At 36.6% G+C, this 20,425-nt stretch overlaps 1 protein-coding gene across 1 annotated transcript in view; it reads left to right on the forward strand.

Annotated features, from left to right (window-relative positions):
• Nucleotides 1-1,680: 1,680 nt before the first annotated feature.
• Nucleotides 1,681-20,425, forward strand: part of LOC121371228 (importin-5-like) — a 58,455-nt gene continuing 39,710 nt past the window's right edge. The window contains exons 1-10 of the mRNA XM_041496966.1: nucleotides 1,681-1,802; nucleotides 3,318-3,398; nucleotides 5,439-5,631; nucleotides 6,943-7,045; nucleotides 8,012-8,108; nucleotides 9,251-9,355; nucleotides 11,024-11,149; nucleotides 11,993-12,113; nucleotides 14,876-14,963; nucleotides 16,178-16,284. Of these exons, the coding sequence (XP_041352900.1) occupies nucleotides 1,722-1,802; nucleotides 3,318-3,398; nucleotides 5,439-5,631; nucleotides 6,943-7,045; nucleotides 8,012-8,108; nucleotides 9,251-9,355; nucleotides 11,024-11,149; nucleotides 11,993-12,113; nucleotides 14,876-14,963; nucleotides 16,178-16,284 (1,102 nt within the window). The 5' untranslated portion in view covers nucleotides 1,681-1,721. The remainder of the gene's footprint in view (nucleotides 1,803-3,317; nucleotides 3,399-5,438; nucleotides 5,632-6,942; nucleotides 7,046-8,011; nucleotides 8,109-9,250; nucleotides 9,356-11,023; nucleotides 11,150-11,992; nucleotides 12,114-14,875; nucleotides 14,964-16,177; nucleotides 16,285-20,425) is intronic.

The raw sequence follows: 20,425 nt of genomic DNA on the forward strand, positions 1-20,425 counted from the left end.
TATATAATAAACGTGTTTCTGGTCGTTCTAGTGTTTGTACTGGGTTAAATTTAATTTTATTTCCTAAAATATTTTTTTTTCGTACGTACGAATTTATTGGAAGAGAATATCCTGTTTGGGCTTCTTACAAATATTAAGACGACCAGGAACACATTGAATATACAGACACTGATATTCTAAACAAGAAAATATATTTAATATGTAAGTTTAATCGTAGAAATATTTTATTAGTAGGAAACATCTTACAATGCAGCAAACTCAGGAATGTCTCTTTAATGACGAGCCCAAGCAAGATGAGCAGCGCGGTATATGACCTTGTGCCAGCCAAGATCGGACTACGTAGGTATTGCCTGGAACGGAGGTGTCTGATGAAGTCAACTGCAAATCATTTGGTCGCTAATACTTACGTTGCTAGCTATTTGTAGTTGTGTCCTTAAATTACAGCGAGTCTTGGTAGCAATCATATTTATCAAAACATCCTTTTAACTATGCTTTGTGAAGAGATACGATTTTGAAATGTTCATAGGTATCACCACACAGAACACTTCCGAGTGAGAGTTGATACACTATAGTTCCTAATTGTGACACAGGTTATGGTTCACATATTCACTTCTAGGAAATGGTGAAGAATTAAAACAATATACATTTATGTTTAATAGGAAGCCTTCTAGCTGTATTTTGCCCATGTTATTTTGTAATATTGTGCATAGAACTTTTGGGACATTGGTGTATAATGCAAGAGACAGCCGGAGTGAATCGGTTAATGAACCACCTGTCCGGACCGGTGCTACAGCCAGATGCGGTTATATAGCAAAAACTGAGATGAAAATGTTCTCAATTTTGGAGTGAAAATAAATGTTTATATAATGTATGTTCACAATGGTGTATTTGTTAGTGCCAACGAGGACCCGTTCTGTTGGCAATCTAAGAATCTTCATTTGAAGTTTTACCATAGTTTGACACCCAATAGCCGATGTATATGTCGTGCTGTGGTGTCGTTAAAGATTCATTCATTTCAAGTTGGGTTTGAATGGTAGTGAGGAATGTAAGGCAATTGCTCACCGGACAATACTTCACCGGACAGTACCTCAGCGGACAATTGCTCACTGGACAATTGCTCACCAATAAAGTGAGAAATAGGACAATTGCTCACCTTTAGGTTGTTTTAATTAATAAATTTTTTAGAAGGCAATGGAGTTAGGTAATCGTGGTCACCTTTGATATTTTTCTTTTGTTAATAAAATAGAACATAAAACATAGAATTTCTAAAGGCACAACTTCAAAGTTGTGTTAATTACACAAGTTTTTGAGGCTCCTATAAGTGTTTAATTGACATTTCTATGCTGAACTGATGTGCTAAACTTGTTTAAAATATAGCTGATTTAGAATTAATTTTGTTATTTTATTTAAAGGTGTTTAATAAAATGAGTTAATATCAGAGATTCCAACTCCCACCCAACCATTTACACACACATACCATAACCTAAATTAAATTTGTATTGATAAACAAATCAGCAATTGTGGTGAGCAATTGTCCTATTTCTCACTTTATTGGTGAGCAATTGTCCGGTGAGGTATTGTCCAGTGAGCAATTGTCCGGTGAGCAATTGTCCGTATACCATAGTTCGTCATTCAGTGATTCACATAAGGGATATAACTCTACTTTTTGAAAGGTTCACGCGGGAACATGAGGTCAAAGGTCATTATACATATTCAGCAACATGGCTGCCGACCAAACGCAGTTCGAAGCGATTTTGAGCGCTCTTATGAGCCCAGATAATGCCACGAGAACGCAGACAGAGGTAAACTTCTTTGGAAATATTGTGACGTAGATGCTGATTTTATAAATATGACTTTTTTTGGTTTCATTTGAACACCAAGTTATACTTTTTGTTTTGTTTATACCCAGACCATACGACGTTATTTCAGCACGTGTCATGTGTCATCAACATTATGCCGCTTACACACTCGTGACACTGTCAGTCAGAAGGCTTTCTCAGATTGTCTCAAAATCAACACATTTATATTTAAATAACCATATGTACATGCTCTTTTCCTTTCCCTAATCCTTCTGGAGCGACTAATCCCTTAAAGTATTGAAATAATTATTAAAAAAAACCCTTAAAAAACAACAAAAAACTTTTAAAATAAATCCAGCTTTGACTGGTCAGAGACAGAGAAATTTCGAAGTGGGGGTGGAGGTAAAACTTAAAATAAACAGCTGTGTAATCTTTTTAGCCAGTTGGAGCAGGGACATGATACTCTGTTAAATGCTTTTGAATATTGACAAATTTAATTTTCATATTGGAGCCTTTTTTGATAACTGAAATCATACTTTACATAGATTTTATTGATTAGATTATCCATTTCTGTACATTCGAAGTGTTTTTGGTCATCCTGGTGTTTTTAATATCACAAAATGCATTTCTCATGTTTATAAACACACATGCGTCTGAGAAGTAACAGTTATGGAATCGAGTTTTAGTCAATTTTAGAGGGTATTTCACCATTTCAAAGTCCTAGACTAACGTTTCACTCACTTGTAACTTTACCCAAATGTGTTACAGGTTTGTAAATTAACTAAACTTAGTGTTAATTTTCACATGTTGAAACTAGGGTATGTCCCTTTAAAACATAGGCCTACTGACGTAACTAAGTTTCAGTTTGAGATAGGAAAAAAGTAGTGTCAGTAGTGGGTATGACCCCCACCCCAATACTTCCCATCCCCACCAGCCCTGAAGGTGATCGTAATTTGCGTAGCATTTACTATTATTTGACATCTGAAGACAATAATATGGAAAAACAATCAGAAAAATGGTGGATATTATTTTTATATATGGAAATTAAAAAGAAAAGGAAACAAAAATATGTTTACTACATTACATTATTGAAATTAGCTTCCTCAGGTTCTTGGCAAATGTTTTTTAAACTATTTTTCTCAAATAATTGCAATTAATATGCAGTAAACTTTGATGAATTTGTTTAAACCACATGAGTAAATAAAATCCTATTGGTTTAATTTATCCAGATGAAAGACTAGTATACCATAAGTTCATGAAGCAAATTGATGAAAAGGTTTCAAGTGTACATGGTTTACTTCTGCTTTTAAATGTTGCACTTCTGTTTTGTGTTTAATTTTCCCCTGAACATGTCAACAATTGGTTGATGAAATGTTTTCGACAAACCTGTGTTTAAGCATTGTAAATTTATGTATATGTATGTGTAAAAAAACCCCAAAAAACCTAGGCTTTGTAACTTCAGCCTTATTTATCTCAACATCAAGTTATATAACGTTTATATGATTGTGTTTTTTCCAGCAAGCTTATGAACAGATTCCGACTCCCACCAAACTTCAGTTCCTCATCAACACTATTAGAAATTCGGACACGTCTATTGAGGTAAGCTTGTGTACATACATTTAGCCACATTCATCCTAACAACAATTTTTAGTAAATAGCCAGTTTTAAAACATTTGTATTATTGTTATTTTTTAAATGGTGAAAAATGATTCATACAGGTCATGGAAATCCTGTAAAGTCCAGGAATAAGTTTTTCTTCATGGAAATTATGGGGGGGGAGGGGGGGGTCATAAAAAAGGAAAATTGGTTGATGATGAATTTGTTTTCCATTAAAAACAATGACAACACGAGATCATGTGGAATTTTTTTAATATTGCTTATGGTGAAAGCAAAATCTTTTTAAATCCCCCCCAAAGGTAATAAAAATGCCTTTAAAAAGTTATTGAAAATCATGGAATTTGGTTGGTAACAATGTGTATGAAAACTGTAAAGGTGAATGATTTATCTTTTAAGTAAATGATCGTAGCAGTGAATGCATGTCTATGTGCTAATTAACCTGCTTGCCAAATGTGAGTAAAAAGTGTTTTTGGCTGCCAAATTTGACGATACAACTATTAAGTCCAAACGACGACTATATTTTTTTCAGTTTTTCTAGCTTTGTTTTTAATTTAGTTATTTTACTTTATTATTTTAATAATCTTATTAATTTGACACACTTTCAATATTAAAGGTTGGAATTTTAGAAACAATTTTAGATCAACAAGTTATGATTTAACTGGCTGACCATTTAAAGTGAAGTTTATATTCTAACACTATTCTGCTGTAGACATGGAATAGTAGACATTCTGATGGATGAATAGAGTTTGGTTAATAATGTGTTTTGAATGCCCTAATGATAAAAAAAAAAATGAAACCCCCCTAATTTAATTGATGCTAGTTGAGTAGAATAGGGAGATATTTTAAATTTCTGCACCCAAGCTTCAGGGCTAGCTCATGGTGAACAGAAAATATACCAAATTATCTGTCTAGCTGTAAAATATGCAGAAACTCACAGTTATTTTTTTTTGCATTTGCCGAATTTGGACCAGCCTCGGTGGCATCGTGGTTAGGCCATTGGTCTACAGGCTGGTAGGTACTGGGTTCGGATCCCAGTCAAGGCATGGAATTTTTAATCTAGATACCGACTCCAAACCCTGAGTGAGTGCTCCGCAAGGCTCAATGGGTAGGTGTAAACCACTTGCACCGACCAGTGATCCATTACTGGTTCAAAAAAGGCCATGGTTTGTGCTATCCTGCCTGTGGGAAGCACAAATAAAAGATTCCTTGCTGCTAATCAGAAAGAGTAGTCCATGTAGTAGCGACAGCATCGTTAAATAAAACATTTCTTTCTTTCTTTCCTTTCTGTTTTGGTTTGCACGCTGTCAGTGTTCCTGCCAGAGGGTATGAGGAATAAAAAGACTTACCCGAAAATCTTGGAAGTTAATAGATACCGTCCATTTAATAAAACATTTTTTAAATTATAATGAGAGAACTACTGTTTAAAATTTGTCAGAAGTACATAAAATGCAGTGTTCAATTTCAAAATATTTGAAACCCATCAGAAAGAATGTTTTGGGTGTGGCGCTATGGAATTGGATGTATCCAAAGGCAACAAGGGGTATGGGAGGCCGTCCCCAGAAAGAAAATGGGTTAAGGTTTAGAAAATCATACAGTAATGATAAGAGTAATTAATTTTGTCAAAAAGTTAACAATAAAAAATAAAATCTAAAAACAAATATGGGTATGGCTCCATACCCATTTTACCCTCTGGCGGAAACTCTGCCCATAACACTTATGGTCTGGTATGGGTTGGTATAAATCAGACGAGAGCCTTGTGTATGGAATTTAATTGTATTTAGATGAAATTAACGGGTGAGCCATAACACAGGCATGCATTTAAAGCCAAGTATACCGAAAATAGCGCTCGATATCAGTATCGTGTCAATACCGAATACTGTACCGATACCGAGGTAAATCACCCCAAAAATACTGATATCGATACCGAACCTCAAATTTCAATACCACCCAGCTCTAATATATACCCTTAAATTAGTTTTTGTATAAAAGGCCTGACTGTACATTGTACATGTTAATTTTCAGAATCGGTCGCTTGCCAATGTTCTCCTACGGCGGCTCTTTTCCAACAGCTTTGAGGAATTCTGGCCCAGTCTGTCACGGGAACTGCAGGAGGCCATCAAACGGGAACTTATGCTGGCTGTCCAAGAGGAGTTAACTCCGCCTGTGAGAAAAAAAGTCTGCGATGCCGTAGCAGAACTTGCTAGAAATCTAATTGGTAATTTTTTATTTTAGTATATATTTTTTTCATTAAAATTATTAATGCTTAAGGTGTGCTCTGGTACTATAATTTTTGTGTGTTCAAGGTGTTAATTATTTTTGAAAGTAAGATGATGTTTCAGAAAAGTAGATTGCTGTATATACTGGAATTGAAAATCTTCAGGCCTCAAATTTGCATTTAAGACCTCTAGAATCCGATTCAGATTTTTTAGGGGCAGTATGGCCAAAAGGCAGGGAAACAAGGCAAACTTTAATAAGTCTCTTAATATAACGTCAGTTGCCTAGTGTGGGTTGCCAGTGCCCCGAGTCCATTCCAACAGTCATGAATTTAGCGCCCAGGGCTACCACCCCAGTGGCCCGGCCTATGCTACGCCACTGTATAACGTAACATCACCCATTAAAATAAATAAATGTGAACAGTTTCATGTTTTTACAACAAAACAACTTTCAGGAGTGATATTAATTTTTTTTGATGACCAGTTACTAACATGCAAAATAAGACACAGCCACCGACCTTGGTGGCGCAGTGATTAAGCCATTGGACTACAGGCAGGTAGGTACAGGGTTCGCAGCTCGGTGCCGGCTCCAACCCAGAGTGAGTTCTTAAGGGCTCATTGGGTAGGCGTAAGACCGCTACACCTTCTCTCTCACTAACCAATTAACAACTAACCCACTGTCCTGGACAGACTGCTCAGATAGCTGAGGTATGTGCCCAGGATAGCGTGCTTGAACCTCAATTGGATATAAGCATGAAAATAAGTTGAAATGAAAAAAGACAGTCAATTTGGCCGTGAGGCTCTATTTAATTTTCAGGTTATTGGTCCAACAGGTGTCTCATCTGTCCTTTTTGTCTGTCCCACATAGTTTTCTAAAAAAATTGCGTATAGTTTTATCATGTACCGTTACAGATCAAGTTTGACTTTCATGGTGACTTGCACATTTGTGACAAAGTTATGGCCCTTGAAATGTTTTCAATACTTTTTTTGGGTGCTATGCATCAAGATTTTGAGACAGGGCTAGATCTGGGTCAGCAGAAATTTCATATATTGCAAAAACCCAATAAATACTGTAACAAAATATCCATTATTACAGGAAATTATTTCACCAAATTTAAAAATTAAGTTTGCCAATTGTTTTTGAAATTGGCGAATTTGGCAAGTACCAGGCCTAGCCCTATTTTTTGTATAGCTTTTTCATGTATGGTTACAGATCAAGTTCAACTTTCATGGCAATTTACCCATGTTCCACAGAAAATGTGTTGGCCCTGGTATTGCTTTAGCAGTACTCTCAAAATGCTTCCTTGTTTCAGATGAGGAAAACAACATGCTATGGCCAGAAGTGCTCAAGTTTATGTTTGAATGCGCCAACTCACCGGATGCAGGTCTCAGAGAGAGTGCACTTCATATATTCAGGTTAGTGTGTCCTTGAGCTTACCACTTGTGACACCCAATAGCCGATGTGTATTTTTGTGTTGATGTGTCGTTAAACATTCATTCATTCATTCGAGTCCTTGAGATTTTGTTTCATTTTTATGGGTAACATCACATACTTGCAGGCATTCTGCCAGAGGGGACGAAGGGTAAAATTACGAACCATAAAATATTGGAAATCAATGGATATATTTTTATAATTTTTAGAAAGATTATAGTAAGAGAACCGCTGTTTAAATTTTGACAAAGTACATAAAATGCAGTATACAATTTATAATGAACCATAACCACCTAGTAGGGCACTAATGAATTGTTTAGTTTTTATTACATACCATCAAATTATTTTCAAGTGCTGACTTTTCATATAAAGACATCAGTGATTTACATAAATTTAATCTACAGACAGATAGAGGATTAGAAAAGGTGCTGTGACAGGATTTTTGGCTTAGTGTGTAAAACACTTGCCTGAGGTATAAAGGGTCATAGAATTGAACCACCTCAATTGACCCATTTGTAGGTTTTTTTTGGCCATAACATCCAATGCCCTATGACTGATATACCAATGGCCTTAATATGTCCTGTGAGAAAGTATCTATAAAATATCCCTTGCTGCTAATAAAAAAAAATGTACCAGGTTTTTCTTCAATACTGTGTGACAGAAAACTGTTTAAAGTGTAGTCTTATTTATTAAACATAGAGTATATTTTGATGGTTTAATTTCATTATTATCGATTTCTCATTCAGCCAGTGCACTTTAACTGATATATCAAAGGCTATGGTATGTGCTATCCTGTCTGTGGGACGGTGCATATAAAAGATCCCTTGCAACTGATGGAAAAATGTAGCAGGTTTCTGCTGTTAAGTCTAAGACTATATGTAAAAATACAAAAGTCAATATGTTCTAGTGATGTCAAAAATAAACTTTAACTTTTATTATTTTCTTTGTAGTTCTGTGCCTGGAATTTTTGGCAATCAACAGGCGCATTACCTGGATGTGATCAAACAGATGCTAGGGCAGTGTTTACAAGACAGAGCGAACCCGCCAGTAAGTGGACAGTTCAGAATAGAGACGTCTAAAGCTAACTGTTTTAAATCTTAAAGGAACATTCCTGAGTTTACTGCATTGTAAGATGTTTCCGACTAATAAAATACTTCTACGATTAAACTTGCATATTAAATATATTTTCTTGTTTAGAATATCAGTGTCTGTATATTCAATGTGTTTCTGGTCATCTTAATATTTGTAAGAAGTCCAAACTGGGTTTTGTCTTCAGATAAATTCGTACGTACGAAAAAAACAATATTTTTGGAAATAAGATGAAATTTGACCTGGTACAAATATTAGAACAATCAGAAATATGTTTAATATACAGCCACTAATATTTCATGCAGAAAAATAGATTTGATATGTAATTAAAATCATTAAAAAGTCTCTGTTGGTCGATGACATCTTAAAAAGTGTAGCAAGTTCAGGAATGTCCCTTTAACAGTTTCAGCTGGACAATAAATGTTTTGTTTTGTTTTATAACATTGACGATATTTCGTAAAAGTAGGCAGAACTATTTGTTAACTAATTCCTTTAAACGGTTATGGTAAACGGTGATTGTTGTTTTCGTTTCATTACTATAAAATTGTATATACTTTCCTCATCTTGTCACAATATTATAATGTATGTATTATTTTGTAATATTAACCTCATAATGCATAGAATACGGCCTGAGAGTAAATAAAGTTCAGTTCAGTATGGTATTTGTATTTTTAATTTTTTTATTTTAATTTTTTTTAAATTTACGATAAAAAACAATAACATGTTCCTGCACTTAACATTTAAAAAATCTACCAAAATTAAAACTAAGAAATAAAGTGTTATTTGTTCTTCAAAACTTGGAGCAAATTTATGCCTGTGATAAAGCTAAGTGCATGCATTTATTTTAAGAAATTAAATTTGCATTTTATATTTTACAATCTTGGCAGAGAACATTTTGTTTTCAAAATCTTGATTAGCGATATTTCTAGTCAAGTCAAGTGAAAATTGATTAGCATCTACTATTTAGTATTTTAAAATTGTGTAACGATCTCTGAATCTTGGCTAGCGAATCGCGACACGATACTGAACAAAATGTTCCCTGCTTGGTATGACACTGAAATTAGCATGTATTTTGGTTTTTGACATATGTCTGTTTTTAGGTTTGGTTTGAAGCTATCAAAGCAACATCTGCCTTTCTGCTAGCTAACGACAAAGAACCGACTGTACTGGCTCACTGCAAGGACCTTCTGCCTGGTGTTGTTCAGGTGGGAAACATTTGTTTTTAGCTGGAGTATTCATGAATAGAAAGGGGCAGGACGTAGCCCAGTGGTAAAATGTTTGCTTGATGCGCAGTCGGTCAGGGTTCGATCCCCGTTGGTGGGCCCATTGGGCTATATCTCGCAACAGCCAGTGAAGCATGACTGGTATATCAAAGGTCGTGATATGTGTTATCCTGTCTGTGGGATGGTGCATATAAAAGATCTCTTCCTGGTAATCGACCCCATATAGCCGTAAATGTGTTGAGTGCTTCGTTAAATAAAACATTTCATTTTTCTCAAATTTAGAAACATTTGTTTTGCTTTGGTTATGACTTGGTATTGATACACTTTTGATTAACATCCAGGGCTCGGCTTTACAAAGCTGAATGTTTTCTAAATTGCACCCAAAAATAGGATTTTTCTTGTAATTTCCAAAATACTTTCACTTTTCTTCTTACGTCAAACCATACTGAAATTATTTACAAAAAACTTGGGATGGACTATAGTGCACTTAAGATGATCTTGGCGCTAAGATCGCTTTGTAAAATGGGGCCTTGGACATTTTGTTGATGCTGGGAGATCATCTGTTAGTACGATTGTTCGTTCATTTGTTCCGTCATTAATTCAACATTGTTTTGGATCCAATGTGTTTTTATTTATGGTTGGTTGTCATTCATTTTCTCACTTACTCACATAATCACTCATTCACTTATTATGATTTTTTAATTTAATAAATGTGCATAAATAACTACTATACTGTGTATATTGATGTAAATAAAACTCCTCACTATGAAGTATTATTAGTAGTGTCATTATCACTCTGTTAAACTTTAATGCTGTTTGCTACTTGGAGACATTTTTCTAACTACAGATGGCGGAATATAGCCCAGTGGTAAACAGCACACTGTTGCGACAGGTTTTTTTTTCATTTGTCGACTAAAACATTTTGTACTTACTATATAAGAAATGCATCATGCACTATGTATCATTTGGCTCCTAAACAGAAAAGTTAGTCTGGTGGGCTGGGTAAAGCGCTTGCTTGATGTACGATAGGTCTAAGATTGACCCCTGTCGGTGGGCTCATTGGGCTATTTCTTGTGTTCTATCCAGTGTTCCACAACTGATGTAATAAAAGCCATGGTATGTGCTATCCTGACTGCAATACTGCATATATAAAACATCCCTTGCTGATAATAAGAAAGAGTAGCCCATTGCATGCCGGCTGGTTTCCTCTCTCATTATCTTTGTGTGTGGGGGCTTGCTCGATGTGAGGTCGGTGTGAGATCGATCCCCGTCGGTGGCCTCATTGCACAATTTCTCGTTCCATCAAGTGCACCACGACTGGTATATCAAAGGCCGTGGTATGTACTACCCTGTCTGTGGGATGGTGCATATAAAAGATCCCTTGCTGCTAATCGAAAAGAGTAGCCCATGAAGTGGCGACAGCGGGTTCCTTCTCTCAATATCTGTATGGTCCTTAACCATATGTCTGATGCCATATAACCGTAAATAAAATGTGTTGAGTGCGTCGTTAAATAAAACATTTCTTTCTTTCTTTTTTTCTTTTCATTATCTGTGTGGTCCTTAACCATGTGTCCAATGCCATATCGCCGTAATTGCAGTGTGTTGAGTGTGTAATTAAATAAATAATTTGTTCATTGTTTGTAACCACAGGGTCTGACTGAGAGTGTGAACCAGCAGACGGACGATGGGATATTCAAGTGTCTTATCGAGCTGGCGGAAAGCGTGCCCAAGTTTCTCAGACCACAGCTTGATGTGCTGATCCCATTCTGTCTAAAAGTAAGTTGATTTTTAACCTTCTGACTACTGTAGGTGAGATATCTCACCCGAAGTCACGCCAATCAACATACAGTACACTGTATACAATGCCTTCCTCAATTCATATTTCCTGCCGTTTTGCACACAACACTCACCGGAAATACAAAACAGGAAACTCTTACTGACACTATAGCTGCTTTAGTTTTTGTTTTTCAGTTGAAAATACCTTGGAATTTTGACTTCAATAAGTGGTTTTCAGCAAGTATTTTCGCTTGACAACAATGTCGGCACATTGCAGCCATTTTCAGAGATTGATAGCTGATTGTAACAGCAAATTTGATAATAAATTTGATTGTTTTACCAACAACGAAAATCACCAAATATTGGGATATGAATCGTAATTTGTTTTTTATAACAAATATTGTGGTCAGAGAATCACTGTTATTGGGAATAATAGACATAAATACTGGACAGCTGGCCACAAATGCCTGTAAGTAAACGCGACTTTTTAAGATTTTTTTGCCTAATTTTAATCAACATTAACTGATCTAAAATATCATAATATCAAATATGAACATTATTTTATGTATTTATAAAACATTAAAGTGAATATAGGTGAGTAAAAATTATAAACTTGTACCCACTCACCGCGGGTTTTGTCAAAAATTAATCCAGTAGTCTAAAGTTTAAGGATTGTTCCAGTGATAATCACTGGGGTGAGTAGTTTGATGTGCTGACTCTTCCCCCCACCCACCCCCCCCCCTTCTGTTTAAATTTATTTTTAAGGGCTGTAATGTACTGACTCCCCTTTCTGCCTAATAATGACATCCATGAATGATGAATCTATTATATGTTATATTTCAGGTTGTTTCTGATGCGAATTTAGATAACAGCTGGCGTCAGCTTGGTCTGGAGGCACTGGTCGCGCTGGCGGAATCCGCTCCGGCCATGATACGCAAGTTTGGAAAATATATTCCACTGTTAGGTGAGTAGGGTGCAGTGACTTGTTCATTTAATCTTGTTCCAGCCAGTGCACCACGACTGGTATATCAAAGGCCGTGGTATGTGCTATCCTGTCTGTGGAATGGTGCATATAAAAGATCCCTTGCTGCTAATGGAAAAGTTTAGTGGGTTTCCTCTCTAAGACTATATGTCAGAATTACCAAATGTTTGACATCCAATAGGCGATGATTAATAAATATATGTGCTCTAGTGGTGTTGTTAAACAAAACAAACTTTAACGTTTGTTCATTTAATGACTTTTTCTGTTCTGCACAAGTAAGGATTAACAGTATTAATAGGTGGAAGGTGACAGTGTTTTGCAAATACATAGTTTGACGTTCTTTTCGCTTCCTCATATATTTTGATGAGCCTTAAAGGAGAGGACAATTAAGGCATTTGGCCTGGTATGCATATTCAACGATATATAATGCACATTATTGCTTTATATCAACACGTATAATCGTATAGTTAATTAATAAAATGGTTAAATGTGACACTATTATATAGAACAGGCGCAGCCATTTTGTACCATCTCAGTGAGTACGCTCTCTGGCGAGCTGGTGGTTACATAATACTTAATGTGGAACGTCAGGAATGAGCCTTAGAACTAGAGAAACACAATCTACCTGGTTTTTGCGGGATGATAAATAGTCATACATTGCAATGTTCTGTAATAATACACAACCTAGTAAGCCAGCAATAAGTATATCCAGCACTATATATATTATTTTTCAATACAAAATAAAATACCATTGTCAAATGTTTTGCCCATGCATTAACCTACGTACTGAAATGATACACGGAGTGTTTTCTTAGTTAATTGGTCTATGCTGTTAGTTGCTTCTACCTGTGATTCCTGATTGGCAGGTGTGTATTTGATTGGTAACCAGACGAGCCAATTAATTGACGCTGTCTAGACACAAAAATACATACCGGTATTGTGGAATATTACCTGTCGCCCCTAAAATTGTAATGGACATGGTTTGTTACTGTAAATAGTTCTGTAAAACTATTGATTACGTAGACTTTTCCATCTAAAGCCACAGAACTGACCAATTACGTAGTCCCAAAGAAAAGAAAATTATCACTTGGGTATCGTGGGTTGTCGTTTTTGCTCCAACATAGCATATCAATAGGCCTAATAGTGTACTTTTTTCCTTTGGATTATTAAACAGAAAAATACTATAACCCCATTTTGTTCCGTTAATGCAACTTGAAATATATTTAGTTAAATAGTTTATTATATTATTACGTCATTTATGCTGTTTTACAAGTCAGGTTGATCAAAGAGAAGCACCTTGTCGAATATTACTGCTTTTGTTTGCACTGTACATACAGGACCTGACATCACTTCGCCCCAAGCTATCCCACCTTACGTCACAAAAACGAAACAAAATGGCTGCCCCCAGTTAGCAGGAATAATCATGGTTTTTTATTAACTCTAAAAAAATTACGTGTTTTTCATTTGCTAAAGTGTCAGTATGTGTTGGTGGTCCGGGTATGCATCTTTCCAACACATAAGGCTCTTGTTGGAGTTGACCCTACCTTTAAGTGTTAAAAACGTTCCTTTCTTTTCCGTAAATATTTTGATGAGCATGTGCTGTTTACAAAATTATTTTTCATCATGACAAGCCTGTGTTAAAGGCTTATTGTCTCGGATTTAAGGACCTTATTTCTCTAAATATGGATAATAAATAATAAAAAAATACATTAATTGTTGGAAACCAAATCTAGCTATCGCATCACCTTAACTGAACCATGATGGAGTGAAATCCATGTCAACCATCTTGGCAATTTTAGTTTTTGAATTATGGACCATTGCCATAATTCAATTATTTTTACAAAATATCATTAATAAATGGAATATGGTGGTTACGAAGATGGTTGAATAAAGTACATTTGGGGAAAAATCCAATTGTTTTTGTTGAGGTAATACTTTGTTAGACCATTAAATAGGTCAGTGGTCTGTGACAATATGCCTTTAAGACTTGGCAGGATCTAGAGTAGTCGGTAGAGCACTCACTTGAGGTGCTTCGTCGTAGGATCGGACCCCTCAGTTAACCAATTCTCTAATTGTTTTTTTTTCCCCTGTCCCAATCAGAGCCCCATGCTTTTTATAAAATCCACTAGCCATGGGATCAGTGATTTTAAAAATGTACTAGCCAAAATAAAAAATTCATTAGCCCTACTTTACTTTAAGTGAATACAATTTTACTAATTAATAGTAATAATCAGATATGTCACCTAAAGAGGGAGTTATACGAGCTTAAAACACTAACATGGGTGGTGGTGGGAGTAGGATATTCATATTTACAAAATAGACAACTGCAGCATTTTTTTCACTAGCCGTTTGGCATGGCAATAGTAGTTATTTACTAGCCCAACATTGAATATCACTAGCCATTGGAGTAGGGCTACCATAATCTAGAAGCCCTGTGGTATATCAAAAGCCATGGTATGTGCTATTTTGTGGGAAAATGTATAAAAAAGATCTCTTGCAGCTAATGGAAAAATGTAGTTTCCTCTCAAGACTTCTGTGTCAAAATTACCAAACGTTTAACATCAAATAGCCGATGATGAATAAATTAATGTGCTATAGTGGGTTCATTAAACAAAACGAACATAATTTTTTTCTTGTTAAGACTTACTTTGAAGAGCCTGTTATTTTGACAGATCTGTGTTGAAAAACAAGTCTGTCTTTCATTTTGTAGCTTATTTTGATGAGCTGTGTTTGTTTGTTCTCAGTGCCTCAGGTTCTTGCGTTGATGGTGGACCTGGAGGATGATAAAGACTGGTCCCTCCAGGATGACCAGGAAGACGAAGACACTGACAGGTACACACTGGACACATTGATAGGATTTTAAAAACATTACATTTTAACTGTCTTGGACCATTGCTCAGGGAACATTTTGTTCAGTATCGCATCGTGATTCGCTATGCAAGTTTCAGTAATTGCTACTCAGTTTTAAAATATTAAACAGTAGTTGATAATCCATATTCAATTAACTACAAATATTGGTAATACATTTTTTTAAAACAAAATGTTCCTCTCTAGCCAAATTCATAAATTGTAAGTTTTAAATAACTGGAAAAAAAAGAAGAAGAAAAAAAAGTGAAATAATTTTTTATGTGATGATTGATATTTTGTTAAAAAATAGTGGTATGTTTCTGAAACTTTTTAAAAGGTTTAATAGATAATTTGGCAAAGTTTTCTGCACCCTTGCCCTGAAACTTGTAAAGTCTAGTCTCTAACAACATCTGAGAGTTGATTATCATGGCATCACATAAAATTGCAACCAAGATTTGAGTCAAGACTTTAAAGTTTTGTAAGCAGGGGCACAGAAATAGAATTTAAAAAGTATTTTCTATTAAAGGGATATTCCTGAGTTTGCTGTAATTTTTAAGATGTTATTGACTAATAGAGACTTTTGAACAATTGTAATTACATATCAAATATATTTGTTTGCATAAAATATTAGTGGCTGTATATTAAATGTGTTTCTGATTGTTCTAATATTTGTACTAGGTTAAATTTAATTTTACAATGCAGCAAACTCAGGAATGTCCCTTTAAAGGTACTTATCTTATATTGTTTGGTGGGGGGTGGGGAGGGGAGGGGAGGGGAGTCAAACTCGGTCAGTAGAGCGCTAGTCAAATGTGTTGCAATCAGGATCAAACTACCTTTGTGGACCCATACTCTTATTGGATTTTTTCCATTCCCAACTAGTGCACTATGACTGGTATATCAAAGACCATGGTATGTGCTGTCTTGTATGGGAAAGTACTTAAAAATTTTCTCTTGCTACTAATGGAAAAATGTAGCATATTTTCTCTAAGACTACGAGTCAAAAATTTACAAAATAGTCAATGATTAATAAATTCATGTGCTCTAGTGATGTTGTTAAACCAAACTAACTTTTATATTGTATAGTGTCTAGCTAGCTTAAAATAGTTTTTTTTCTCTTTTTTTTTTGGCATCTTGTGTTAAATGTATTTTTGGGTGTGTAATTTCTTTTTTATGTTCACAAATATTTTTTTCACTTTCAGTAATGCTATAGCTGGAGAGAGTGCTCTTGATCGACTGGCCTGTGCACTCGGTGGAAAGACCATGCTGCCCCACATCATCGCTAATGTGTCTCAGATGTTGCCCAATGGTAATTAACAAAACATGTTGCAGTAAAACTAGTGGTGTGTCGTTAAACGATAAACAGACTGTAATACTAATATCCTTTCCTTCTCACTCGGTTGGGATCTAACACAATCGATAGGGAGCTCGCCTGATGGGCATGGGTTGTATGATTGAACCCACTCTGTGGACCAATTTTTCTGATTGTTCCCACCACCCCCCAAACCTCTATCACAATGAATGCCCCACAACTGGTATATCAGTGACCATAGTATGTGCTGACCTCTGTATAAAAGAAGACTAGGTGCTAATTGAAAAATATAGCGGGATCGATCTCTGTCGGTGGGCTATTTGGTTTATTTCTCATTCCAGCCAGTGCTCCACGACCGTTATATTAAAGACCATGGTATGTGCTACCCTGTGGGATGGTACATATAACAGATCCTGTGCTACTGATGGGGAAAATGTAGCAGGTTTCCTCTCTAAGACTGTCAAAATTACCAAATGTTAAACAAAACAAACTTTTAACTTTGCTAGTTGACTTAAGAAACCAACTACAGACTTTAAGAATCCAACAACAGATTCCAAGTTGACTTCATTGTTGAGTCACGTACTGTATATATAATTAAAAACCAACTACCAGGGTTTCTGCCAGAGGGTACGAAGGGTAAAATTACGTACCTTAAAATCTTGGCAATTAATGGGTCTATTTTTTATAATTTTTAGAAAGATTATAGTTAGAAAACTGCTGTTTAAGATTTGTCATGAAATGCAATGACCAATTTCAAAAGATTTTAAACACATAATATCAGCACTTATGGTCTGTTTTGTTTTTATTAGCCTGACTATAGGTTGCTAGTTGCCTTGATAGTTGAGTCATGTACTGTATGTGGTGATTGTGTTTATGGTTGAGTCCCGTACTGTATGTGGTGATTGTGTTTATGGTTGAGTCACGTACTGTATGTGGTGATTGTGTTTATGGTCGAGTCCTGTACTGTATGTGATGATTGTGTTTATGGTTGAGTCATGTACTGTATGTGGTGATTGTGTTTATGGTTGAGTCCCGTACTGTATGTGGTGATTGTGTTTATGGTTGAGTCACATATTGTATGTGGTGATTGTGTTTATGGTCGAGTCCCATACTGTATGTGGTGATTGTGTTTATGGTCGAGTCCCGTACTGTATGTGGTGATTGTGTTTATGGTCGAGTCCCATACTGTATGTGGTGATTGTGTTTATGGTCGAGTCCCATACTGTATTTGGTGATTGTGTTTATGGTTGAGTCCCGTACTGTATGTGGTGATTGTGTTTATGGTCGAGTCCTGTACTGTATGTGGTGATTGTGTTTATGGACGAGTCCCGTACTGTATGTGGTGATTTGTGTTTATGGTTGAGTCCCGTACTGTATGTGGTGATTGTGTTTATGGTTGAGTCCCGTACTGTATGTGGTGATTGTGTTTATGGACGAGTCCCGTACTGTATGTGGTGATTATGTTCATGATTGAGTCCCATAATGTACGTGGTGATTGTGTTTATGGTCGAATCCCGTACTGTATGTGGTGATTGTGTTTATGGTTGAGTCATGTACTGTATGTGGTGATTGTGTTTATGGTTGAGTCCCATACTGTATGTGGTGATTGTGTTTATGGTTGAGTCACATATTGTATGTGGTGATTGTGTTTATGGTCGAGTCCCGTACTATATGTGGTGATTGTGTTTATGGTCGAGTCCCGTACTGTATGTGGTGATTGTGTTTATGGTCGAGTCCCGTACTGTATGTGGTGATTGTGTTTATGGTCGAGTCCCATACTGTATTTGGTGATTGTGTTTATGGTCGAGTCCCGTACTGTATGTGGTGATTGTGTTTATGGTCGAGTCCTGTACTGTATGTGGTGATTGTGTTTATGGACGAGTCCCGTACTGTATGTGGTGATTGTGTTTATGGTTGGGTCATGTACTGTATGTGGTGATTGTGTTTATGGTTCGAATCACGTACTGTATGTGGTGATTGAGTTTATGGTCGAGTCCTGTACTGTATGTGGTGATTGTGTTCATGGTTGAGCCTCATACTGTATGTGGTGATTGTGTTTATGGTTGGGTCATGTACTGTATGTGGTGATTGTGTTTATGGTCGAGTCCTGTACTGTATGTGGTGATTGTGTTTATGGTTGAGTCACATATTGTATGTGGTGATTGTGTTTATGGTCGAGTCCCGTACTGTATGTGGTGATTGTGTTTATGGTCGAGTCCCGTACTGTATGTGGTGATTGTGTTTATGGTCGAGTCCCGTACTGTATGTGGTGATTGTGTTTATGGTCGAGTCATGTACTGTATGTGGTGATTGTGTTTATGGACGAGTCCCGTACTGTATGTGGTGATTGTGTTTATGGTTGGGTCATGTACTGTATGTGGTGATTGTGTTTATGGTCGAATCACGTACTGTATGTGGTGATTGAGTTTATGGTCGAGTCCTGTACTGTATGTGGTGATTGTGTTCATGGTTGAGCCTCATACTGTATGTGGTGATTGTGTTTATGGTTGGGTCATGTACTGTATGTGGTGATTGTGTTTATGGTGGAGTCCCGAACTGTATGTGGTGATTGTGTTTATGGTTGAGTCACGTACTGTATGTGGTGATTGTGTTTATGGTCGAGTCCTGTACTGTATGTGATGATTGTGTTTATGGTTGAGTCATGTACTGTATGTGGTGATTGTGTTTATGGTTGAGTCCCGTACTGTATGTGGTGATTGTGTTTATGGTTGAGTCACATATTGTATGTGGTGATTGTGTTTATGGTCGAGTCCCGTACTGTATGTGGTGATTGTGTTTATGGTCGAGTCCCGTACTGTATGTGGTGATTGTGTTTATGGTCGAGTCCCGTACTGTATGTGGTGATTGTGTTTATGGACGAGTCCCGTACTGTATGTGGTGATTTGTGTTTATGGTTGAGTCCCGTACTGTATGTGGTGATTGTGTTTATGGTTGAGTCCCGTACTGTATGTGGTGATTGTGTTTATGGACGAGTCCCGTACTGTATGTGGTGATTATGTTCATGGTTGAGTCCCATAATGTACGTGGTGATTGTGTTTATGGTCGAATCCCGTACTGTATGTGGTGATTGTGTTTATGGTCGAGTCCCGTACTGTATGTCGTGATTGTGTTTATGGTTGAGTCATGTACTGTATGTGGTGATTGTGTTTATGGTTGAGTCATGTACTGTATGTGGTGATTGTGTTTATGGTCGAGTCCCGTACTGTATGTGGTGATTGTGTTTATGGTTGAGTCATGTACTGTATGTGGTGATTGTGTTTATGGACGAGTCCCGTACTGTATGTGGTGATTTGTGTTTATGGTTGAGTCCCGTACTGTATGTGGTGATTGTGTTTATGGTTGAGTCCCGTACTGTATGTGGTGATTGTGTTTATGGACGAGTCCCGTACTGTATGTGGTGATTATGTTCATGGTTGAGTCCCATAATGTACGTGGTGATTGTGTTTATGGTCGAATCCCGTACTGTATGTGGTGATTGTGTTTATGGTTGAGTCCCGTACTGTATGTGGTGATTGTGTTTATGGTTGAGTCATGTACTGTATGTGGTGATTGTGTTTATGGTTGAGTCATGTACTGTATGTGGTGATTGTGTTTATGGTCGAGTCCCGTACTGTATGTGGTGATTGTGTTTATGGTTGAGTCATGTACTGTATGTGGTGATTGTGTTTATGGTTGAGTCCCGTACTGTATGTGGTGATGTGGTGAGTTGTGTATGTGGTGATGGTTATGGTGAGTACTGTATGTGGTGATTGTGTTTATGGTTGAGTCACATATTGTATGTGGTGATTGTGTTTATGGTCGAGGTACTGTATGTGGTGATTGTGTTTATGGTCGAGTCCCGTACTGTATGTGGTGATTGTGTTTATGGTTGAGTCATGTACTGTATGTGGTGATTGTGTTTATGGTCGAGTCACGTACTGTATGTGGTGATTGTGTTTATGGTCGAGTCCTGTACTGTATGTGGTGATTGTGTTTATGGTTGAGTCCCGTACTGTATGTGGTGATTGTGTTTATGGTTGGGTCATGTACTGTATGTGGTGATTGTGTTTATGGTGGAGTCCCGTACTGTATGTGGTGATTGTGTTTATGGTTGAGTCCCGTACTGTATGTGGTGATT

This window comes from Gigantopelta aegis, chromosome 1 (assembly GCF_016097555.1).
Source record: "Gigantopelta aegis isolate Gae_Host chromosome 1, Gae_host_genome, whole genome shotgun sequence".
Lineage (NCBI taxonomy): Eukaryota > Metazoa > Mollusca > Gastropoda > Neomphalida > Peltospiridae > Gigantopelta > Gigantopelta aegis.